The sequence below is a fragment of the Diadema antillarum genome, unplaced genomic scaffold, assembly GCF_040938485.1.
Source record: "Diadema antillarum isolate AM-2024a unplaced genomic scaffold, OU_Dant_1.0 seq00001052_RagTag, whole genome shotgun sequence".
NCBI classification, from domain to species: Eukaryota; Metazoa; Echinodermata; class Echinoidea; order Diadematoida; family Diadematidae; genus Diadema; species Diadema antillarum.
This window is the reverse complement of record NW_027271882.1, coordinates 290,457-317,190: the sequence shown is the minus strand read 5'-3', so window position 1 is coordinate 317,190 and position 26,734 is coordinate 290,457. Positions and strand designations below refer to the sequence as shown.

At 39.2% G+C, this 26,734-nt stretch overlaps 2 protein-coding genes across 2 annotated transcripts in view; one reads left to right on the top strand and one right to left on the bottom strand.

Moving 5' to 3' along the window:
• Nucleotides 1–12,927: 12,927 nt before the first annotated feature.
• On the bottom strand, nucleotides 12,928–17,257 carry LOC139743164 (protein NATD1-like). The gene is made up of 3 exons (XM_071653673.1): nucleotides 17,170–17,257; nucleotides 14,182–14,300; nucleotides 12,928–13,053 (listed from the first exon to the last, which is right to left on the bottom strand). The coding sequence occupies exons 1-3, from the start codon at nucleotides 17,255–17,257 to the stop codon at nucleotides 12,928–12,930; spliced, it is 333 nt and encodes a 110-aa protein (XP_071509774.1).
• Nucleotides 17,258–22,821: 5,564 nt separating this feature from the next.
• LOC139743157 (uncharacterized) overlaps nucleotides 22,822–26,734 on the top strand; it is a 129,991-nt gene continuing 126,078 nt past the window's right edge. The window contains exon 1 of the mRNA XM_071653666.1: nucleotides 22,822–22,996. The gene's annotated coding sequence lies outside the window, so the exon portion shown is untranslated. The remainder of the gene's footprint in view (nucleotides 22,997–26,734) is intronic.

Here is a 26,734-nt window from a genome sequence, read left to right as displayed (position 1 = left end):
TAAGTGTAAATTGTATAAATACACAAATAAATCAGAAATCATAGATTATTTCATCAAATTATTACGAAAAAAAAAATGCAGAAGACTGCCATCTTCAGTGGAAGCGTGATTTATTGATGACAGCTCAGGAGACAGGTATACCTCCACCATATCGCATTGTTCTCCTAATAGGTCTATGGCACATTTTGCCAATGTGAGATGACAATTTTACATGATTGGCAAATAATAATTATCTGGCCAATTTTCATAATAATACTTTGAGCCACTTTTGAAATACGGAAGACAGGCAAAATGTTAGCATTTTCACTTGCCCTTTACCCCATGGCGCAAAATTTGTTTTACATAATCAGTGTTTGGTAATGCATACATGAATATACCACATGCATGGTAATTGAGAGTGCTCTTCATACAACCATGCGCTCAAACGTATAAAATTAGCCAAAATTCTCACTAATAATTAATGGGATCAAACCTGGCAGTGTTGGACAATGATTAAGGACATTCTGGTGATATCTCTGAGAAAGGATGGAACAGACAAAAAACACTTGGAATCTAGTGAGCACCCCTACTAGTAAATCAAATTCACCGGCACGTAAAAAGCAAAAGCTGAGCGCTACCTCAGAGTACAGCAGTCGGGCTTTTTTTTTCGAACGGGCGTCGCGTCAAAACGGTACGCGCGGGCGCAACAATTTGGGTTTCAAAAGTTGCGCGATACTTGAAAGAAAAAAGTCATGAAACATCGCGGCGGGAGCTTATCGCGTTGCGAAGATATTGCGTGAAACGTCGAGGGGGGGGCGGATTCCGCCCCCCCCCCCAGTCTGATTAGGGTTAAGGGTGCAGATGAGGAGGGCGCTGATGAAAAGCCGTGTCAGACGGGTGGACCGGATCAACAAGTGAGGGAAGAGGTAATGGAGATGCAGCCAGCTACAGCTGACACACCATTACAGGCCCCTGAATCCCAACCAGCCCAACCTGCAACCCTCCCCCTTCCTCTTCAGGTGGGAAACCTATCCCTTCGCCGTGAATTTAAGATCTTCAGCCAGATAGGTGAACCACAACAGAAGGACCGCCTATCTTTTTCTAGCCTGATCCGACCGATAGATAGTGGTTTGAGAAAAGGATGCCCGGAAGAGAAAGTAGTGGAACAAGTGATAAGAGCGATTGTTCCCGGATTACGTCTCCGCAGTTATCTCGAGGGAAGAGCTGGCCTAGATCTTCCAACTCTGTGAAGGATTCTCTCGGCTCATTATACAGGGGGAAGGATGCCACCTCACTCTTCCAGGAGCTCTCCACGACAGCAAGACAGGAAAGAGACGGAGCATGACTTCGTTCTCAGGACCATGGACTTGAGACAAAAGATACAGTTTGCGTGTAATGAGATGGGATGGCTGAGGCAGAGGACAACACCACGCCAGCCCCGGTTAGCCCTACTGGAGGCCATGCAGACAGCAGTGAGAATGAGGATGACACCCCATCTGGTGAAGCAACCTGGCACTACAACAGGGACATTTAGGTTCTCATAACACTTTTACCCAACCTGGTGTGCTCCCACCAGAAAGAAACTCTGGCGTGCCTGCAAATGGCAAACAAGCAATGCCGCTCCTTCATGGCCATTTACATTTCTGCCCCCTCATAATCAATGGTACAGAGCCCAAGACTGCAGTAGCTAATGGCACATTTTTGCGAGAAATTAGACGGAGAATCTATACCAGAGAAGTAAAACATCTTATGTATAATCCATGAATTGTTGTAAACCATGTTGGCTGATATGTCATCTGCTGGTACATAAACGTATTGAGTATTTGTTGATAGGGAAAAGTCACAGCGCTGTGTAACTGGAAAATTGGTGTAGGACGAGTGTCAACACTCGATTTTAGTAGGATATGTAATCTTGACACTGTGTTTCTGCTAGAGTCAAATCAGTAAAATGATTTACAATCTGAGATTACACCAGTTTAAGAGATGAGACAGTACTCACGAAATTCAGTCTTTCCCGGCATCGCAGATGTAAAATTGTTCTATGAATTAAGACCTGACAGGTCATGAATTTCAGCTTTAATGAAATGAGCTCACCATTGATGCTGATATTCATAAGGATTTTGAACAGTTTGAATTTAGATTAGATGAATTATGATGATGTGCACAGTATGATGATAGTGTTTACAATTCATGCAATGTAACAACATGACTTAGTCGTGTTATATTTGAAGTGTCTAAAGGTATGATGTGAACACAGATATGAGTTAAATGTTGAGGATGACATTTTCTTGTGGAGGGAAGAGTGTGATCCTAGGAGTGAGACCACAATGCCCCCCCCCCCCCCATTTTTTCAAATGAGTGGTTTTACTTGTTGTACACACACTAAGAGGCTTCCTCAATGATGGAGCTACCTGCTTCATCATCCGCACCTTCCAATTACATAGTACCCCACCCCCCCCCCCACCCCCTTTGGAGAATGGAGGAGTCCAAAGAGTTTGGGTGAGGGCAAACAGTGGCAGGAAGTCGTAGCAGCTTGTGTGTCATTCTATACATGCACGCTGATACCACAACCATCGACCTGTTTCTTCTCATCCTTTTATCATCCTAGCATCCCGTACCCCTACAGGGGTGTTACATTACTAATATGTATCGGACATGTTATAGTGTTGTTTAAAGGTTCATTTATTGCATGTAGTGCATGAGAGGGTTTTTCTAATCCCTACCCCTTGTCTGGTACCCCATATCCCTACAGTGTGGATTTCCATGATGTATAATGTTCCGTTTTTAGGGGGGGGGGAGGAAGCATGAAGTTGTAGGTTCAAAATTTATCACCATTAATCATTAATAGATTTTTCCTTTTATTTTGTTTTGTGGGTTGGGTCCATCAGTTCATCACTTTTACACCTAGTTAGTGTCTACTTTTTGAATCCAAGTTTCGAATAGTAGGTAAAAACAGTGCAGTTCACTGTTCATAAACATTTTGTGTGAATTTTGACTTATTTCATGGTTTGTATTTAATCTTTTTTTTTTTGCACTTTTGACCTGGGCTGGCTATTGATTTGAAGCCCTGAGCTGTGATATCTTGTGCACAGGTGCGCTCTTACTTGTTAGTTTAGCAATTGTTGTTTTCTGTTTTCTTTAAAAAAGAATAAATAATACCCAAAAAAAAGTCTACGGTAATTACACTCTTAGTGTATACATTCATTAACATACATTGTACTTTGGCATCACCTCTCAGGAATGAAAGCTGCAAGTGCGGATGGAAACCACTGGTTTGCAAGATTATGGAAAGTAGCATGTCTGTTATTTGTCATACCGCATTCTAATGCCCAGGAGGAGAGAGTGTTCTGGATGGTTCCGAAGAACAAAATTGCCTTTCACCTGCATTTGGATCAAACCAGAACCTTGTCCAGTATTCTGACCATCATATTGGCACAACGAGCTATGAATAAAAGGACCATAAATTTGAGCTGCTTAAGGATGTGCTCCATCTGAAAAAAAAAATGCCACCTGGGGGGTGTTTCATAAAGCTGTTCATAAAGTTACGAACAACTTACGAGTGACTGGTGATCAGTTGCGATGTGCTATACTTACTAGAATTTCAATAATTCACCACAAGAACTGATCACCAGTCGCTCGTAAGTCGTTCATAACTTTGCGAACAACTTTATGAAACAGGGCCCTGGACTTATAACAAAGCCCACTAAATCAACTTCATACAGGAAACTGAAGCTGAACTGAGTACTATGGATATTAAAGTGTTTCCTTCTATTTTTGTTGGCTAGAGGATACCTACATGCAAGAACAGTCACATCACTAAAATGCGCCTGGAAAATTTCACTCCAACTTCTCCCTACAAGTTTACCATAACTTTGCATCACTTTCGCACACTTTCAAGAGCAAGCCAGTGGACCAATGTAAAAGGTTGAGCCACTGCTACTTTTCGTTTTGGACTTAAATGTAGGTGTGGTGAGCCTATGAATCAGTTGAGTTCTTCATTTGCTGGGACTGTGTAATAACCCCAAATCTACTTTGAAACTGTTTATTGTCTTCCTATATCTACCTCCTCATTTCCACCAGATCTATAAATTTTAGATCCAAATTAAAAAGTCACCCTTACATGGGAAGGGGCACTGCCCCACTCCCACACCCTCCCAGGGTCTCACTCCCAGCCACTTCACAAACTTGGCATTTCTGGGACATGAGGAAGTGACGCTCATTTCTCGGCTATCTGTCCAGTGGTGTATGGGAGTGAGTTAGTTCTGGGAGCCAGCTGTGTGACCCTCCAGTACAGTTAAACGCCAATGCCAGATCCTTTCGTCTAGGCCCCAATACAGTCAATGCAAATGCTGCCACAGGAACTCAACTAGGTGGTATCCTCCAAACATTTAGAGGCCATCTTCAAATGGGCGACACTCACCATTTGGTCCACATACTGCTTGATGACGGCGGCCAGGCAACCCTTGTCAGAAAGGGAATTTTTCCAAGCATGGAACATGTAGGTATCATGATCACCAGTTGGTGGAAACAAGATCTTGTGTAGACTGATGTAATGAGACTAGTTATAAAACTAGTACTCCACATACCCTGCGTTTAGAAGATCCCCCGCTTCGAGGGGAATCTCCCGTTTGCCAGGACATTCCCCGGCGATCCCATCGTGTGGATGCTCGGTGGGAGATTCCCTGCTCCCCCGGAAAGCTTGACGAGTCTGGCAACAAAATTCTGGCGGGGGACAGAGCACGCAGCTGTTTTCCTCGTAAGTGCGCACGCTCAAAATGTGGTAGCGAATAACTACTTCCACTGTGTCAATTAACGTCGGCTCAAATCAGCTGAGCCGCGCCTGCCATACCGTGTTGTAAACAGCATTCGATCGTCGAACTCTCATCGATCATGTGTATTGCATGTTTACGCGTAGTACTAGTGTTGTGGCGGTCGACCCGTGCTCAAAATAAAAGTAGATCACGCCGAAGTCGAAGGAAAAGGCCGACAAGCAAGTGGTCGAGGTAGACGAGGACAAGGGCCATCAATGGACTGCCGATGAAACATCAGTTTTGCTTGACATGTGGGCCACATCGTACATTAAGGACATGTTGGTTGGGCCGAGGAAATCGGCGGCCCATATCATCATCAGCGAGAAGATGAAAGAAATGGGAATACTCAGAACGGCGGCGTCGGTAAGAAAGCGGATTAAATACCTTCGCAAAATTACAAGGAAGTGAAGGATAACAACAACAGGAGTGGAGCTCAAAGGAAGACGACTCCGTGGTTTGTCCAGATGTCCAGTACCAATAAGCCAGGCTCTGGCTGCAAACCCATTACTGTAAAGTATATTGTAAGTCCCTTCAAGGACTATACTGCTCACTTGCCATGTTGGCTATTTCAAAAAGTGGTCTCACTGGCAATAAAGTCATCATACAGTCAGGCTTGAAGTCTCTATCTCCAGTGTTATATGTAGACCTTGCCTTACTGTAGCACTACTAAGAACATTACATGGTGTCAGGAGTGAAAAGCTGCATTGCTAGTCATGGATGGTTTGAAGATACCAGACGCCTTTTCACTGAAAGGAAATGTGAGGGAGAACTGGAAGAGGTGGATTTTCGACACCTTCAGTTTTGAAGCGGAGAGTGAGGGATCCAGTCAGACTGGACGAAGCCTTGCCAAGATCATTCAGAAATTTTCTAAATATTTTGAGCCACAAACTAACGTCACACACGAGAGATATGTCGTTAACACAAGATTTCAACAGGAGGGTGAGACTATTGATCAATTTGTCACCGATCTCAAGACTAAAGCAAAGTCTTATGCATTCGAAAATCTGCACGACAGTCTCATCAAAGATCGTATTGTTGTCGCGGGATTAGAGATGATGGCACGAGAGCACAATTGCTGCGTGAGAAGGATCTCACACTTCAAAAAGCTGTAAACATTTGTCAAGCAGCCGACGTTAGCAAGTCGCAGGTGAAAAGCTTGCCACAAGGGCTGTGGGCAATGTGGAGAAAGATGTCTAGCAAATCACAAAGAGAAACACACGCAAGGACTTCCGACATAAACCCAAGTAAAGTCAATGTGGTCGTTGTGTATATGTTCATAAAGGACAGGCGTGCCCTGCGATGAATAAAAAGTGTAACAAGTGCAGTAAAATGGGCCACTTTGCAAAAATGTGCAAGTGAGCAGTAGTTCCTGAAGGTACTTACAATGTACATTACAATAATGGGTATGTGAATATGGAGTACTAGTCTGATTACTAGTCTCATTACATCTTCCTCTCTGAGCACTGTTTACTTTGAAGTTTAAATTGTTATAGAAAGAGGAATATGCTCAGAGGGGAAGATGTGATGAGACTTATAGTTATAAGATTAGTACTCCAAATTACAATGTCCAGATGTCCAGTATCAATAAGCCAGGCTCTGGCCGCATACCCATTACTGCAAAGTACAATGTAAGTCCTTTCAAGAACTACTGCTCACTTGCCATGTTGGCTATTTCCAGAAGTGGTTTCACTGGCAATAAAGTCATCATCACATACAGTCAAGCTTGAAGTCTCTCTCTCCCTCTCTCCAGTGTTTTCATTCAATGTAGACCTTGCCTTACTGTAGCACTACTAAGAACATTACAACTGAGACTCATTGATTGTCACGTAGAGGATCTAGAAAGAAGATGGTGTATTTACTCACTGATAGTGACAGAGATGGATATTCAAAGCCTTGTGGGAATCCTCCAATCATTCAAGCAGACGACCTGTATCAGTATAACCATTAGAGTGACGTTGAGGTTAACGAAGCTCCCTCAACAACAATTGATGTGCTACTTGGAGTGGACAACACCCATCTGATGATATGGGAAGAGTTCTTACATGGTCAGAGATCTGATAACCCTATTTCAGTGAGATGCCCACTCAGATGGCTTGTCCAAGGACAGCATTCATGCAGTACCACTCCACTCCTGAATTAATTACTTTTGTCTCAGCTATTGAAGAAGAATTCACTGGGCTACGGACCATGGGACCGGAGCCCAAAAGATGCAAGTATTCGTCAGACTTTTCAGACAGGAATGCCACAGAAATCATGCAGCAAAGTATGTCTCAACTTCCAAATGGAGCCTACGAAGTGACACTTCCGTGGAGGAAATCTCCTAAAGATTTATTTACAGACTAATGACAAAAAAGGATGGAGTAATTACTCAGATGCTCAGAGACCATAGATACAAAGAGGCACATGGGCCACAGGAGTATCCACCCTTCACTGCATTCACTCGCTTCGTCTGGAAGACAAGCTAGAACAAGGGAGACAAGCTAGAACATTCACCACAGATGGCAAATCAACAAAACCACCTAGTGATGAGAAGCTCTCATCTCGCCATTTTGACGAAAAGCATGAAAGGTTCACCTCGTGCCCTTATTGCGGTGGTGATCATCTGATCGAGAACTGCAGCAAGTTTCTGAGTGCCACACTGGAGGAGAGACGTGCGTTCTTCTTCGAGAAGAAAATTTGCTTCGGATGTGCTCTCACCTCCTCACATCTATGTAAGCAGTGTAAGGAAAGGCGATCGTGTACCGTCTGCAATAAGTCGTCAGTCGTCAAGCAGAAAAAAGCATCTTCCAATTGTACCTCTGTGTGTCATCTACAAGACCAAAATGCGAAGGACCACTCGATGATCATGCCTGCGTGGGTAAGACAGACAACAGATCCCTCGAAAGTCTATCTCGAATACGCAGTCCTCGACGACCAATCGAATGTCACTTTCATTACGAAAAAGCTCTGTGACAAGCTTGGATTGCAGGACCAAAAGACTGACCTCCTCCTTACAAAGATGCACAGCACCTCAAAAATAGCAACAGAAAAGGAGAGAGGACTGGAAGTGGCAGACATTGATAAGGAAAACGTCATTCGACTACCAGCTGCCTTCACCAGAGCTGAAATCCCTGCCACTAGATCACAAATCCCTAAAGCAGAGGTTGCCAAGAAGATGGTCTCACCTTGAAGGAGTTGCAGACAAAATGATGCCCTACAATGAAAACATTTGAAGTTTCGCTCCTTCAGTAGTCGTCTCTACAAATGTGGAAAACAAGGCTTCTACATGTGCTGCTACAAAGAAGGGGTTGACAAGCTTTGAGGAAGAGTGCCTCGCAGTGAAAAAAGAGCGCTTAGAATTGGAGAAAAAGCGAGTCCACCTGCTCGAGAGACAGGTGTGTACTGTGGAGAAAATTCACAAGTTGCTTCAAACTCATCTTCACAATGAAGCTTAAACATGTATAACAATAACCCACCTCATATTTTCTCTGAGAGTGCACTGTTCAACCTCGTGAAATCGTCGCAGGAGGAGAGGATGAACCTTATGCCCAGAAATCTCTTCTTGGCTGGGGAATTGTGGGACGTATTTGCCACGACAGAGATGATTCGAACGTCGCAAAATGCCATAAAATCTCTGTCGTGCAATATCCCCACTTCGTCTTCCCATGTTAGGCAAAGGAGATGCTCATCGAAGACAAGATCGGAGCTCTTGAGACTTATTTCAAGCATGACACCATGAAGGGACAATTGTCTGTTGAAGATCAGCGGTTTCTTCACCTCCTTGAAGACGAAATCAAGAAAAGGCCAGATGGACTCTACGAAATGCCACTCCCACTAAAGATGGAAAATGTGAGCCTTCCATCTAACCATCATGTCGCTGAAAAATGATGGAGATAGCTTACTGCTCACTTCAAGAAAAACCCACAGTTCCAGAAAGACTACAGAGCCTTTATGGATGGCGTCATTGAAACCTGTGCTGAGAAAGCGCCATCTGACGGTGTGGAAGGAAAAATCAACTATGTCCCACATACTGGTGTGTATCACCCTCAAAAACCTGGGGAAATTTGTGTCATGTTCGATTGCTCGGCAAAATGTGATGGTGTCTCCCTCAATGACCATCTCCTGCAAGGCCCCAACCTCACAAATGGACTTCTCGGCATTCTTTGTCGTTTCAGGCAAAAAGAAGTCACGTTCATGGCCGACATCAAGAGCATGTTCCATCAATTCTTCTTAGCTGAGAAGGATCGTGATCTTCTTCGTTTCATCTGGTGGGAAGACGGCAACCCTAACGCCAATGTAATCAAATACCGAATGAAGGTCATCTCAGCCAAAATGAGTGCCTTTCTCCGTAAAGGAATTGATGTATCCAGAGATTCACGAATACTTCTGGACTGGACCTACAAACTACATTGTACGTCAAGATGAGAAAGTATCAACGAGAATCAGGATTAACGGATCAGAAGTTGTTCTCCTAACCTGGAAAAATGGGCATGATGGTTCTCCTAGTAGCACCTGGACCGTCTGGTCTGGTTAATAAGCAGTAACATGTATTCAGGGAAAGTGCCAGAGTAGTATATTTCCATACCACATTTTTATTGCATTATCTTTTTTGATGTCCAAATCGCCTAAATGTTCTGCGTTCAGAGGTCTTTTATTATGTTATGATATTCATGATACAGCATTGTACCGACACAGAAGTTGAATGTTTAATCCATTTAATCATAAACAGACAAATTATTAAATATTGTTAATGTATTCTCTATGAAAATTAAAAAGTAAAAAGATATAATCATCAAGAAATTTTTGGGCTTAACTGCGTATTGCGTCATTCTTTTGCTGTATGATATTCATGTCATCGTATATTCCTTCTTTAAGCTGAACTCATGTAATTTCAGAAGATGGATTGTTATTGTGGTATTCCAGCAATTGCATGTATTTTAATCTTTTTTTTTTAAGATATCAAATTTTGGAAAATAATTTCATTGTTTTCAGAAATAGCTTACCGGTATCATCTTTGAGTTCAGCCGAAACAGATTTCAGTATATTTTTGTTCAGCTACCTGCAGGTTGCTATGAGAATCTACAAGTGTACATAAGTATATGCTTTATATACAAAGTACACTGTATAGCTTCTGATGAGCGCCATATTGGTTTCAGCTCTCAAGGCACAGCATGAGCTTGAGCTCAAAGAAATACTGTAACTCTCAAACAAAGAGAAGAATGGGCTGCTTTTTTAAACCAGACTGAAAGTAGCTAGAACAGAGTAAGCTGTTTATGAACAGTATTACAGGAACAATGTCATAAACAAGCATTTTAATAATAGATTTCATCACTTCCTTTAAATCTAGAGGCAGTACCCAATTCAATGTCAAGGTTGCGTCTCAACCTTCCAAGGACAAGCCTGGATCTATAAAGGACACAACTGATCTCTCAAATTATGGAGGAGTACAAACGTCTAGCGGCAGAGGATCATTCAGCACAGGCCCTCCAGGTCTACGCCGGGCCTCTTTCTTTCAGCCCAATGACTATGAGAAATGTTGTGCTGGAGCAGCTTGCCCCCGAGGTCTTGGCCCTTGGAGACACCAACCTCCTAAACGATCCAGAACATAAATGGATGGCCGTATCTATAAACCACATGATGAGGAGTACAATCCATACTTCTGAGCATGCATGAGGGTTGTGTTCTTTGGGTTAGTTGCATATTCTTCCACCTAATGTCACACAAAAATTATTGCAGAAGAACATGATGCCAAACAGGGTAATGTGAGGATGAATCTGATTGCTATTGATAAGCTGTGTACGTGTGGTGGCCAGGAATCAAAAGGGATGTACAGCATAAAGTCAGAGCATATATTCACAATGCCAAGAGCATCAGCAAGATTAGCCCAAGGCACCACTACACATCTTTCCGCACCCAAATTAACCATGGCCACAAGTCCATGATGATTACCCTGGATCAGTGCATAGAAAGATGTTTTGTATATTTGGTAGATGCTCACACAAAGTGCCTGAAGTGTACACAACAAATGATTTCATCAATTATGTCACTGTTCTGCTCAGCATCTTTGCAGTAGTATCTTTACCATTCATGGTCTTCCCTGTACATTGATGTGCTGCCCAACAATGGACCAAATTTTGCAGGTGATTTTTTTCCCCAAAAAATTTATGACAAAAAACGACATCCACCATATCAAAAGTGCAGTATGCCATGCTCCCATCGATTTAGTGGAATGCACTGTACAGACATTGAAATACCCTGATGGAAAGCATTGATTCACGCTTTTTAACATTAAAGAAATTCACTAGAATAAGGGAAAATATAATCTCTCCATAAGAAACATTTTTAAAAAATGTGGCACATTAAAAAAAGGTGTGAATCAGGTAGAGATAAAATTCAACACAAGTTTCCAAAGGAGGAACAGAAAAAGCAGTCACCACAGAGGAACAGCTGACAAAAATGACAGCTTTCAACTGCTTACAATCACCAATGGCTTGCTGAGTGAAATCTACATCTTGAAGACCTTTTGTCTTCTAAAAGTTATATTTTCCATTACATTCTTCAAACTTTTTTTTACTGGAGTGGAAAAGGCTTTCACAACCTGAAAGTTCTAGCTGATAATATAAGTGTTTGTTGGTTTGCTTTTTTCTGAACATTTACATTTGTCGCTAAATATGTTTTGTTATTTTTTCCCTAAATGTGAATCTGCCACACAGCAATGCCTTATTCATCTAAATATCAGTATTTTTAGAATCGTATCAAATGGTCCATACGCTAACTGGTATCATACAGCACTAAACTGCTAAGCTATTCCTGACCATCACTCTTATCACGTACCTTAACCCGTTGAAGACGAGCTGATTTTGCAATAACACACATTTCCCATAAACTCCTGTCCGATTATACTCCAATTATTCTTCAACAGGTTAACACACATTAAATTAATCTTGATAATCTTATATACATTTGACTGATAATTACATTCTGAAAACAGCTGCCCTGTTTCATTACCTTATTCCAGTACAATTTCAACTTGAAAATGGGCTCAGAAGTACATGAGAATTATACTGAATGTTACCAAATCATAAGAAAATTCACTGTCATTTGTAGCATTAACATAATGGGGGTCATGTATTTCCTACTGCAGTAGGTACATGTATCACCTCATGTGTGTGTTTTTTTCTAGTAATTCATAGGAAATCAATCAAGAACAAAAGTCAGTGGCAGTTTGAGCTGAAATATGTCATAATGCTACATTAGCACCAAATTTATTCCAAGAAGATGGGAGAAAAGAAGTTTTATTTATGATAATGTGCTGTGATGTACACAAGGTCCATTGATATTGGAGAATTTAATCCAGGTAACAGGTTAAAAAGATGGATCCAAGATGGAATTACTTTGTATTACATTAATAGCGCCTTTAATTAGAGTAATTTCTTTAATGCAGTAATGCCTACATCTTATAGCCATTAACGCATGTTCAAAATAATTATGAAAGAATGCGGCCAAAACATCATAATCATTTTCATATTTACCTCGCTTCGCGAGACAACAGATTAGCTTTATTCTTTCAGTTACGACCAAGATGATGAACATCTGAACTGTACTTTTGATATAATTATGATTGACAATATCTACTGAACTCAACCAGTACTCAACCAGCTGTAGAGACAATGCAAGCATTCGTGTATGTGTTGAAGCATACTCTGAGAATGTACTTTACTGTTTATGCCACATGGAAAGCCAAAAATGAACTCTTTGGCACCTGAACTGCCTGCAGACACCCCTCTGGGAAAAAAAAACGAAAAAAAAAAAACACTGAACTGCACAAACTTGCTTACACGCCAGTATTTGCGGCTGTGTGCGCAGGTTGGGTGTGGGTGTGCGAAACTGTGTGTTTCTTTTATAGACTTATTAATTTCATTTGTCCTAAAGCATACCCATATTCTTCAAATTTAATCTCTGATCATAGTGAGAAATTACAGTGTCTACTTCTACAGCCAGAGTTTGATATCACCAAAAACCTTAATACATGCTACAGGATTATGCCTGCTTAACAATCCATGCATGCAAATTCGATTGAGCAGTACTTAATGATCATAATACAATACTGGGCTGGTGCTTGGTCATCCCCTGCTACACACTGTCCCTGAGGTTGGCGCTACCGAGACGTGGGTAAGCTAACTAGGTCCGTTCTCGTCTCGGGATGTTCCCTGTAGTACTTCTGAAGGTAGGTACACGTCAGGATCATCTTCGTTTCATGTGATGTGAAGTGGCCAAGAGCAGCCTGAAGTCAAAGAATTCAATGGGAAAAGAGGGCTATGAGTGTCCTGAATTTCACATAATGCAGCATCAACCATATACATTCCTGAGAAACAAACAATCTATTCAGATCACTTAAATCAACCCCATTTAAGACAAAAACAAAAAGCCACATTGAAAATGGCAAATATGTGTGTACACACAGAACTTATCCACATTTAAGATCCATTATTGTGACATTACAGACTTTAACTAAGACTATTCTCTGGATGAGGTCACTACCAGTGCACACAATTTATGACTGATGCTGATGGGCCAGCAGTAAAGACTTGATTTCTGAATGGGACTTTTTGCAATGTACGGGAAAGGACTCTAGACTTTTTGCAAAGAAGATCTGGGGGGTGTTTCATCAACGTTTGTCAGCGCTGACAAGCGTCATCGCTGACAATTTCAGCAATATCCTTGGTTTTGATTGGCTGAGATGTCTGGTCACTGCCTGTTACTATGGTGATTGTCAGCGATAACAACTTGTCAGCGCTGAAAACGTTGATGAAACACCCCCTGGATGCCAGCCAGGTACAAACATCATTGGACTTGAAGGATGTTTCATCAAATACTGGTACTATACGTCCTGTTGACCACGGTTTTTACTGCAACAAGCACCCAGAAATGCTGGGGATACTATTACTAATACTACTTTGTTAATTATGATGATCTCTCTATTATGACCAATTGTTATGAATATTTTTTTTAATCATTATCACAATTACTACTATTACTACTACTACTACTACTACTACTACTACTACTACTACTACTACTACTACTACTACTACTACTACTACTACTACTACTACTACAACTACTACTACAGTGGACTCCTGTTATTACGAAGTCCTCGGGACCGGCAGTTTTCTTTCGTTATAACCGAACAAATAAACTATAAAAATACAAAGAGTGGGTAATGTTTTGGCCTGAATTTTAACTTCATTGTAACCAGAATTTCATTATAACTGTGTTCGTTATAAGGGCAGTGCACTGTACTACTACTACTACTACTACTCTCATAACATTTATTATTAGTATCATTGTCATCATCATTATTACCAACACATATCATGGATTGGGCTCTCTGGTCAAAGAAGGCACACACCTTGGCAAGCTGGCCGGCGATACCCTTGCCACGGTATGAAGTAGGTACACCTGTGTGATGCATGTCTACCGAGCCGTCGGTCAGGACATCATACTGTAAGACAGCCTTGTCAGGTGGGTCTATAGAGTGAGGTAGATGAGAGATCAAAATGTGTCTGTTAAACAAAAGTGTGTCGGTGATAAAACATCCTTCAAAACAATTTGAAGACCATTTGAACACAATATCTGCACTTAAAGACAAATTGGTGGCTTGAAAAGAAGTGGTGCTCCTGCCTAGATCAAAGAATTCCCACCAAAATTTCTGTATTAAAATTATTTCACTGGGAACGCTTGACTGATAATAGGTCCAACAGTGGGCACTAATGTACTTTCACATCCATGAAGATATCTCAAATTGATCTAAATGTACAAAACCAAATTGCACCAAAATTATAGGAAATACTTCATAGCTTATTTCAAATCACTCACAATTATTATAACAAATTGAAAGAAGTCTGTTGGGAAAAGCATTTGTGCATGTGCGTCTATCTGTCTGTCTGTGTATGTTTGTGTGTGCTGTATGATCTGCATGTCTCTACTGACTTCATTCAACTTGTCATAGATCATTTGTAGATTGATTTTTAGCTCCTGTTTACTTGAAAGATACTTCACATGATACTACATGGCTCACTTCAGTTTCAGGTTGCACATGCAATGTACAATGTACGTCGCGATAGCTCACTATTAAAGAGCGAGTTGTTTTGAGTGACATTTCCCGATATATGGATAAGAAATATGGCAGTAAATTAGTTTGTCTCAGTCAGCAGCGCATCTTCCTCCCAATCCATATGACCAGGGTTCGATTCCCAAGTCCAGCTGAACAATGTTGCATCCACCTGTGTATAAGCATACCGTTCCATCCAGGCTTCAACATCAGTACGAATCCGTACTCAGTCGCCACGTCTGCACTCAAGCATTGCCGCGCCGCCGCGCCTGGCGACACTCACGCCAGTAATCGCTCGCATTTCAGCATTCGCATGGGTCGTTTGACATCGCATTTAAATCCATGATTTTAGATATGATGCCTCAAACCGATTTTGCTCAAATTTCGTGAGTAACTAGGAAACTTGTGAAGCTTTATGGACATAATCAAGCGAATTGCCGCAGTCCTTTCATTTTCGCGTTGCATTGCAAAAAAGCGTGGAGACTCCTTATAAGGGGTGCCCCGGGGGTTACTTATAAGGGGGACGGGGTTACTTATAAGGGGGACGGGTTACTTATAAGGAGGGGCCCCCCTTGTGAGTGGGTTTCCCGAACTGACATTAAAGTCTAAGCTCTGATCCATGAGGCAAAACATTCCGTCCCTCGGATAGGACAAAAATTAGAGGTTCTACTTCTATGTATGGGAGAGTCACAAATAATGCAAGTAAAAGATCCAGCTTCATTTTATTCATTCATCACAAAGACCAGGCAGGGTGCTGTACATAACCTGGTGACGTACTTCAATTCACTGGGTTAGTGGTCATATCCAACTAACCGGACCCCATCAGTAGACTATGGAAGACAGTAGTTATACAGAGCCAATGGCTGTAGCATGCTGATACACTACCGTGCTGCGGAGCGATCTTGACGAGATGAATAGGGTAATGCCCCAATGGGCGCATGGGCTTTAGGCCTTTACATTATTTACATTGTACATCCATTTCTTTTGACTGTGTGACTAGGGTTAGATCTAGACTACCCTCTATGTCCAATTGGTCTGAAAAGACAGGTTGTATAGATTTATGACTAGGGTATAATTTACTATTTAAATTTACATAAATCATGTCACACGAAGGCAAAACTATTTACTTTGTAGTAAATTTTAAACTAATTAAATTCACTAAATAGATCTAGATCTATTTGGGCAATTCCGCAGTTAGGTGGACATGACATGGATAAAAGAAATGTGCCTCTTTATCTTACTCCTTAATCTAGGTATCAACTAATGCCATGGATGTTCATCAATCATTAAGGTCTTTCAAATTCAGTAGATTTTATTTTTCGTATTTATTGATTTTGCGAGATCTAAAACCATCATTTTAAATGTACATGTGGGACTGGGGATGCTGAAATTCACTTAAATGCAAATTACAGTGGGTTCCTTTGATATTTTTTCCTCAAAGTTTTGCTAAAGCCTAAAGGGTAAAAGATGAATACATTTAAATACTCCAGAAGTCATGTGACATTTTGTCAACTACAAAAGGGTGAAATGACCTGCGGAATTACTCTGGACAAATGTAACATTACTAACCATGCTTTTGGGGTCTAGCTAAAAAATTATCGGTCGAACTGCTAAAAAAATTTGTATGAACATTTTTCATGATGCAATAATTGAAATTAATGCAACACTTTGTTTGAAGTAACTTGAATTTTTGCACTTTTTGTGACAAGACATTGATTTTTTTGTCATGTCCTTTTTTCGTAACGTTACTAATTAATACTAGACTCTATACTAACCAGCCCTTTAAGTTGCCATGTCTATAGCAATTCTAATATTTCATGGATTGTATTCATTCTTTTCAGTATCATAAACATAGGAAGGATGAATATGTTTTTGACTTGATTTTAACTTGAAATGAATAAATGGTAATTTTGTAGTAAAAACAAATATCTAAATTTGTCCAAATGTAACGTTACTAACCGCGGAATTGCCCATTTACATTACATTACTAAGATTAGGTTAGGTCACTCTATCACTTTTCTATTTGGAGTCTTTTTGGACTTGGGCAATTGAATTTAAGGGGATATGGATGGGGGTGGAAAAGTATATCTAAATAGATCTAGCAAAATACCACTCATTTATGGGGTGTTGGTCAGTAATACTTTCCAATTCCAAGAGTCCAGACGAAGGGTGTAATCATCCATATCATGATATGGAAATATGAAAAAGTAAATTTACCAACGTAGATACGAGTATATGGGGCTAGTCATCACGGTTTCATCGCGATGTCGCATGACTCTAGCTTACCTAGATCGATGCAAAACTCGTGTTCTTTCGAGTTATGGACTACCTCGAGCGATTTATGGGATGTCTGTGGATCACTTGTGCTTGCCATATTCCTATAGGATAATATCCTTACAAAATGAGACAACCTGAGCTGTTGAGATGGGGCTCTTGTCAAGATCGCACCAAGAACCATGTTTAACGAATCTCTCACGCTCTCTCTCCTCATCACATCACACGGCCTGGCCTAGCCTATGTACAATGTATGCGCCTAGCTCAGCTCGCCCAGCGCCTCGGGATCGCAGACTCGACACGCAGTGCGCTTGAGCTCGCAGGTGAGTTGGGGTTTGTTCAATCACGCCCCTCATACTTTACGCACCTGGGCCCTGTTTCATAAAGCTGTTCGTAAAGTTACGAACAACTTACGAGCGACTAACTGGTGATCAGTTCTGATGTGCTATACTTATCAGAATTTCCATAATTCAGCATAAGAACTGATCACCAGTCGCTCGTAAGTTGTTCGTAACTTTACGAACAGCTTTATGAAACACCCCCCTGGTACAGGTACACCAATCCGAGACAAATTACGTAATACATTTGTAGTGATATACACGTCCTTTTGTGCCCCATATCTTATACTCCCCTGTTTTACTTTGAACTTTACTTTACAACAATGATGTAAGACAATCCCTGTTCATCGATCCAAACGAGGTCTCAATGTTCATTGTGTGGGAGGACAAAGGACAGAGGTGTTCGAGAAGAAGTGGTTCATAAATTAATTATGTAAGATCATGTTTTTGTTGTTGTTGTTGTTGTTTACCAGTATTTAGTCTAATCTATTCTTTAAACTATTTACAGAGATTGTTGAGATGAAATATTCAGGAAGACTATTTCACAAGTTGACAAATCTGCATTGTTGAAAAAAAAAATGTCCTAACATCAAGTCAAAAATACTTTTTATCGACTCATAATTGTTTGCAGGATGATTTAGGCAGCTTGGAGCCGCGAAAAGGAGGGAGGGTGACTGTAGCCCCCCCCCCCCCCACACACACACACACTTTTTTGGCTTGTCAAAAGACAAGGGGTGGATTGAAAGAAACTCACCCATGAATGGTCCCGCCCCTGTGATTTCAAATGACGTTGGGCACAACCACGCATTCCTGTTCCATAGAACTATTGTATACTAAAAGAATTATGTTAGTAGTGAAAATAATGTTTCGTCAATAATCGAGCATCTGCAACCCAGGCCCTTTTGTCTCTTTGAAATCGTCACTTCTTAAAGTTACTACAACCACAAAATCATTTAATGCGAGAAATGATATACATTATTTTTTTTTTTCACTTTATAGACGAAAACAAACTCTAGAGATTTGTGTGCACGTAAATGGGATTGTTAAGCGATGACATTGTCACCTCATATTAGTTGCAGTGCTATAGAGTGTAGCATCCATGGAAAGTTTGGAAACAACCGATAATAGCGAAAATGCTTCATCATCATCATCATCATCATCATAACCACCATAATCTTGATAGTTTTGCTAATGGTATCATAATATTTGTTGTTGTTGTTATCATAATTAAGATCCACCTAGCACCCCGCCCTCCCCCCACGCTCCCATCCGTATTCTCACCCTGGATACTCTATCTGTATTTTGTCAACTGGGATGTTACCGCTCTCAAGCGTACATAAGTTTATAGCCCATAGGATATAGTCTTTTTCTGCAATTGCTCCCCTTAGATTGTACCTTTAAATTATTTTTTCTTTATTAAATTTGTATCAAATCATTGTCAATATTTTGTATTCATCAAGTTTATTAATTCTTCTTAAAAATCCTATAATTTGTACAAAAGAAAAATATATTTGTATTTTACGTTTGTCATGAAATTGCAGAAATAAATAAATATCAAATATCAAATAATTAGAATTGTTATTATTATTACTATTGTTATTATTATTATCATTATTATTACTACTATACTTCTATTGTTACTACTATACAACAACAAGAATGCACAGAGTGGACGATCATGATAATGATATTGATGTATCATCTTTGAAAACAAGTTATATATGTTGTGTATTTTGTAGAAGTGATCGCAGTGGCGAATAATGCTCGTTATTCTGAAACGCACAAATTCCTTATAACTAGATGTTTATCAATCCGAAAGTGAAATAAGATTCGTTATTCCGAAGGTTCGTTTCTTCAAAAATGAAATAAAAGGTTCGACATTCCGAAGGTTCGTTAATCCGAAAAGAATAGTTATGAGGGTGCACGGGTAGAATCATGACAGGGGGTGTGGCAAGAACTTTCAAGTGGATGATCAGTACAAGCGATATGTGTTGTTGTTGGTTTTTTTTTTCTTGTCCTTTGCCTTTGAGTTGCCTCTTATGATTATTGTTTAGCACGTCATGCATACCTCATCGTGATGATAAATAGAAGAGGAGGGGGATTTCGAGGAGAGAATGCCTTTCTCATCAATAACATAAATTGAAATTGTATAAAAATTCCAGTTCGCAAACAAGACAGCATGTGCATCGTGTGTGTTTGTGTGTGTTTATGTAACTTTCCGTGTGCGTGTTTGTATTTGCGTGTTGTCATCAATTTTCATTGCGTAATATTCTATTTTTATTGTCACTACCATATCCTTTGTTACTACAAGAATTTTATTTCATTTTCGGAATTACGAACCTTATATCTATTTCGGATTAACGAACTCTCGGAAAGACGAACCTTGTTTCAATTTCGGATTAAGGAATAACCGAACTTTCGGAATAACGAACTGTAACTGTACTGACGAACCTTCGAAATCGCAGACCTTATTTCGTTTTTGGATAAACGAACTTTCGGATTCACGAACATTTGGAATGACAAACTTTAATTCATTTTCGAATATACGAACCTTTGGAGTAAAGAACTGTAACCCTATATGTGACACCACCTCTTTTAAAGACGGGTAATATTAATTGTCTTGAGTAGTTCTTCCCGGTCCACTTCCTCACCATTAAGATAGATCTATTTATATTGTTTTATTACTTATCAATAAGGGTTTTTTTCGGCTGATTGAAAGAAAAAGAATGTTCGTTTTGTAGTGCGTATGTTGATAGATTGTGGGTTGAAGTAAGAGAATGGATTAATGATAGTACTGGGTTAGAAATAACATTTATACGACGGAAAATAAATTATTTGTTTGTTTGTTTGTTTTCGGGGTATTAACCTCTCGGCATTGAATTGTATTACTATGCTTGTGAGATATGAAATTTACGTTTGTAAAATAAAAGGAATAATTCCTCGTTTTGATTTATGTAAAGACAGTATAAGGATGATATTATGATAAGGAAAAATTTATTGAGAGAAATTATTATAAGCTGTAAGTGTTCAGAAAAAAATGGTGTCTGTTTTAGACACCTGTTCTCTTTTTTCTGGTCTGAGTCACGATATTTCATTGCCTGTTTTTCAAATTACTTTGTTTGAAATATTATGATGTATATTATGAGAACATTTGTTTGATGTAGAATAATAAATATCCCAGTGGGACAAAAAAAAAAGTGTTTTTTTTTTCCTGCCATTCTCAGATTTTCTGAGAACCTCGCGAAATATGATTTGATATCATGGATGTTCTCATGTCATCGAACACAGGTATAGCAATGATGCATGACCCATTTTTGAATGCCAAGATGACAACAACAACAATCACTCGATACGTTCCTATTTCCCGGGGTGCTTGTGTTTTGGGTCTGCGCATAAGTCAGCTGCAAAGTGCTGTAAGAGATAATGCTAGTAAACATTTTTTTTTCCTCGTATTGTTTGATAAGAACTAAACCGCAAAAAAAAAAAAAAATATGAAGGAACGAATTGTTAAGATTGTGTAACTAGTATGTACTTAAATGATTTCGATTAAACTTCACTGTGTATTCATTTCAGTATCATAATCGCCGTGTTACTTCCTAGATACATCAATGATACAACTGTTCTTTTTCTCCCGTCTTCTCACTTCATCAATCTACTACTTTTCACAGTTTATCTCATCATATTTCTATATTTATCTATTCCAGTATTTTCTCATCAACTTCCTATTTCCCCCATGCATGCACATTTGTATCCTATATACTCAAATGTAAATGCGCCTCTCTTTCTTTTCGTTTATTCTTCGCTCTTCCTCTCAATCAATATTGGTAATGCAGTAGCTATCCACAACCGCTTTCACTTCGTTTTACTGTACTGGCAATGTAAGTACTGGTAACCACATTATGAAGCACTCGAGCTCGAGTGCAACACCGAGTGAACCCACATTCAAGTGTGTAAACAATGTCTAACGTGTCAAAAACGATCACGTTTCGTCATTCCGAATGTTCCTTATCCCAACATTGAAATAAGGATCGTTATATTCCGAAGACTCGTTGTTTGGAAGATTCATTAATCTAAAATAAGAGAAGGTTCGCCACTCCAAAGGTTAGATAATCCGAAAATGAAACAGGGTTCGTTACTCCGTATAGGTTTGTCAATCCAAAAATGTAAAAAAGTTTGTCACCGAAGGTTCGTTAATCTGAAAACGAAATAAGTTTCGTGATTCCCGAAGGTATGCATTTTTTTTCCATTTTTTTTTTGAATTAACGATCATCTAGGTATCATAGAAAATTAAGTTGTCGTTATGTTTGTTTGTTTGTTTGTTTGTTTGTTTGTTTGTTTGTTTGTTTGTTTTGAAATAACGAACCACCGGAATTACGAACATTACCCTTTGAAACGATAATAATTATAAAATTTTAGCTGTTTGAAGTTACTCACTTCGACTGATCAATACTCTCACAGTGCATGAAAACTGTATCAAAAAGGCATGGGGACATAAACTTATTATGCTGTGTCGTATACATATTACTAAAGTAAACGATTACGATTCAGACAAGTGTAGATGGTTGTGCAAATTCTTGTGTGAAACAGAATAATATCAGGAATGTTCATGGGATTAACGCCACTTGCTGTTCACTTGAATGCTACTTTTTTCGCGTTTTTCATCGTCAGTTACGTACCATCAGTAATTGCTTACCCTCTGTTTACAAAGACGAAGTGAAACAAGTCAGTTTTACAGTACATAGAGTGTAACTCTTGAGAACTAACTCCTTCATTTTGATAGAAATACAAATATCAGCTCATTTAATCAACTTTTTTGTTTCTTTTTTCTGTTTGTTTTGGTGTAACTCAAATTTCGTTTGTTTACAACTGGGCTTGAAAACAGCTCTGACACGTCGGCGAAACCAGACTACTGGTATCATTGAGCAGTGAGCCCTCTACTGTTGGTACTGGCTTCTTCTCGCTAAGTGCCGTGCATGTTGTGGAATGATGTATGAATCCTATCAATTACCTCAATTACAGGGTGCCTCCACAATACCGTATTGTAGGGGTAAAATTGAGCTTCGACAAAATAAATTTTGTGTATTTATTATCAAAGTGGAAAATAACACCCTAAAATAGCTATGATATCTATGATATAACGATTAAGTCTCTAAAAATACATGAATAAGAAACTAAAAATAAACCAAAGCTGGATCTCTTCATGCACTCACCCCTCAGCAGTTCACATGAACTCGCCCAAAATATACCGGAAGTAATACAGTGGTCATTGACGAAGAAGGTTTCGATACTGGCAACATCTCCGTGATGCGAATCCGTGGTGGATGAATTCGTGATTTGGAAGTCTAGGGAGTTTTACTTGATTTTCATATGTCATTGGGACTTACACAATTTATCGTCCGTGCAGAAGATTGAGCATTGTTTTGTTACTGCTATTCCAGCTGGGTTAGTGGTGAATTTGCGTTCATCAGCAGGAGAAGCATTTCATTCTTACGAGAAGAGAGGTAAGTGCCCTATCCCGTCCCGCTCGAATTGCAGCCTACGTTAGGCAGGGTCCCTCGGCCTCGGCCTCCTCCCTCGCAGGAGGCCGGGAGCAATCTCTACCGAAAATGGATTTATATCGTGCGCGGGCTAGGTCATCATATAATGCTAAAGCTTGTTGGCAGATATACAAATTAAGCCATTGTCCAGCTATAAGAGATCTTTTAGTACCCCTCCACCACAAAAGTAAGAGAAATATTGTAAAAAGTAAAGCTGGAAATAATATTTTCAATTGTATGTAGTGTGTGTAAATTATTGCTTGTTGTTGAGGTGACAGAATGAGAAGTTGGGAAAACGAGGTCCATCTATGCTGGGCATGGCCATGGGACTGGAGCCCTGGATTCCACAGTCTGTGAAGGGTAACATTCCTGAGTCCTTAGTGTAGTGTGGCTTGGGTTACCATGGAATCATCAAGGGATTGATGTACAAACAGGACCTTTTTTCCCCCATTTTTGCTCTCTTCATGACTCATGCAAGTTCCTTCTCAATTCTGCTCCGCTCTGGGTTAATGAGTTAAACAGTTCTTCTGTTACTTCTGTAATGTCTGTATTTCTCATGTAGATCAATACAAACTGTTACAGTGTGAGTAAAAGATGTGTTTCGTTAAGTGTCTGCACCTGCATGAAGGTTTGACCTCCTGGGCCAAGGTTTAACTGCGTGCAAAAGCATATTATAGGTTTCTACATCGATACGTGTAGCTGGCTGTCAAATTTTGGATGGTGTTGTGGTCAAATCGTGGTGGGCTTGCGTCAAGGAATCAAGGATTTCATACAAATTACAAATCGCAAAATCTTCTATAAACATCAACTCCCACATGACCCCAGGCTTACTTCATACAACAAAAACTAAAAAATGGTGAGCCCACTTAAGGTTTCCATTTCCGGACCTGATGAGGCTTGAAGATATTTTGCAGTGTAAAAAGGCCACATATTTTAGTGGCTCTCTTCAGATTTGTACACGTATATTTGCAGAAATTATTTTCTGTGCTTTGTTTGTTTGCATCATGTACTGTTCTGTTGCCTCCTCTGTACATGTATCATGAATGATAGGAGTATTTATGTTGCACTGAATCGTCCTGAGATTTACAATTCATGATTTGTTATTCACTGCAAGTCATGCACAGTAAAGATTTACTTTCTTGCCTTTAATTGCATCAAATAATTACATTGTTTGTTAAATTGTTTGATGTTTGTTTTTCATTTTGCGGACCATCAGCATAGAATACCGTGCCAAAGAAATTCCACTCAATTTTCAGTGTCAATTATCCAAAAGAATTTTAAAATGCTCCTATATTATTTATGACCGAGGCATTGAGACGATTTTTCCTATGTAAAGTGCATTCAACTTGATTGAAAATGTGTATGCTGGTACATACATGTACAAAAGACTATTAATCATGATTAATATCTTTATTAGACTTGGGACTTTTTGTATCCTGGGTTAGTCGTTCTTTTGTTATGATAAGTTCAACAGATGAGCTAAGCCTTGGGTGATTGTACACTGTAGTTGATACCAGTGAAAGAATTGTTTTCTATCAGAATAACAGAATTTTTATAAAACCAGACCCAGAATTGTTGCTGAACATTTCAAAACCTTTAAGGCTAAAGGCAAAAGAAAGGCGAGAGATCTACAAACAAAAAGCACAATCGGCATGATATGAGATTAAAGGCTACCTCTATCATTATTCTTATTGAGGAGGAATCCACATTCTATGAGTGTATTGCTTTGTATACTTACCATCACATTATTTCCATCTAGAGTATTGAGTTATTGTAATAAATTTATGGGATCATAGGATTAGGAAAATTTTCAGAATTAGTGTAAACATGAAGTATATGGATGTATTCCAGCATACATATTACACTGCATGTGAGCAAAAACCTATTTTTACATTTTTATATCCAACACAAACAGGTGTCCCACATATAGGGAGTTTGGGAAAAATATATCTTAGCAATCTTCCCAATTTGGTTTCTCCTGCATTGACAACTTACATTGTAATAGATTAATTTGAAGCTTTTCACCGCAAATCTATGCATACTGGTGGATTTGAATATGAGTACCCGGTATTATGATGCATGTACATGTACGTATGTGTCCATGTTTTTGTCAAGAGCTCTTACAAGCATGTTTTGAAAGAATACAGAAGATGTTACCTTTGACAACAATTCAGGAATGAAAAAAAAAAATGCAGTAAGCCCTAATTTGAAGAGGAAGTCATTTTGAATGGATATTTCCTGGGGTGTTAGACTCCGGGTATAAACAGAATATTCTTTCAAAAGCAGGCAGTTAAAACCCAGTGTGATCATATGTGTTATCTGAGCAATTTTTGTAAAATTACAGCTTTTTTTTTTTTTTTGGTCTGTTTGTGTGTGTGTCTCAATTGGTCTTAACAAAGCTAAAAATTCCTGTAAGGAAACAATTATTGAAACTAGCAGGTCATGAATGTAATATCTTTTTTTTTCATTGTATGTACGACAAGTAAGTTAATTTGCAAGGATCATGAAAACTTTTTACATTTCTTAGTGTAATGCAGACTTACGAGGACAATGTTATTTGGAGTACAATACAAAAAAGGGTACATAATTGAATTGTATTGCAACATGCTTGCAGCCATTTTATTTTATGTTGCAATGGTATTGATTTTTACATCCACCCTAAATGGTGTTCTTCCAATACTGTATAAGCTATTATTTACGGGAATTTTGCAAATCACAGCTAAACCACAAATTTAAAGGACAAGTTCACCTTCATAGACATGTGGATTGAATGAATGCAGCAATAACACACCAGCACAAGTTTGAGGAAAATTGGACTATCCGTTTAAAAGCTATGAATTTTTGAAGTTTCTGCTCAGTCACAGCTTGTGATTTCACATGAGTGCAACAGTACAAAGAAAATATAGAGAAAATTGAGCAACATATTTTCATTTTTCTTTCATAATAAAAGAACACTTGACTTCTCTCTTTCAGAAGGCAGGGGGAATAATATTACCCTTAACTTACGTCAGTGACGAGTCGAAGAATTGTGCACTTTTTTCAAAAAGTGAAATTTTCTGAAATTCTCTTTATATTTTCCTTATAGCGTTGTACGCATGTGACATCATACGCTCTAGTAGTCTTCTCATCCAGCAGTGACTGTGCAGATACTTAAAAAATTTGTAACTTTTGAATGGATTGTCTGATTTCCCCCAAACTCTCCCTGATGTGTTCTACTAATATTGCTGCATTCACTCAATCCACATGTATATGAAGGTGGACTTGTCCTTTAACAACACGTGAAAATGTCACCATAAGCTAAGGTAAGAGGGCACTTATCAAGACCTCTGTTAATTTATGAAAACAGCTTGTGAAAATGTCTGTGACCTCATTCGCAAATATATCTGTACATGAAAATAACATACAATTGTAATATCCTACAGTATTCTAAGCACATGTTATGATATGTGGATATTGCTTGTAATGCATTTTAATGTTTATAACTTTACCTTGTGTGCCCCTTATGATTATTGAAAAATGCACACTATTTCTGTAAAAAATGAACTCTCGATATGGATGTGGAAGTATACATGTAGAAAACACACACACATACAGTGGTTGTATATGCACTGTATGTATTCATACACACTTGAAAAAAGAAGAAGAAAAAAAAAAACCTAGTTAGCAAAGCCAATCACAGATTTGTGATGTGATGCAAGGCAA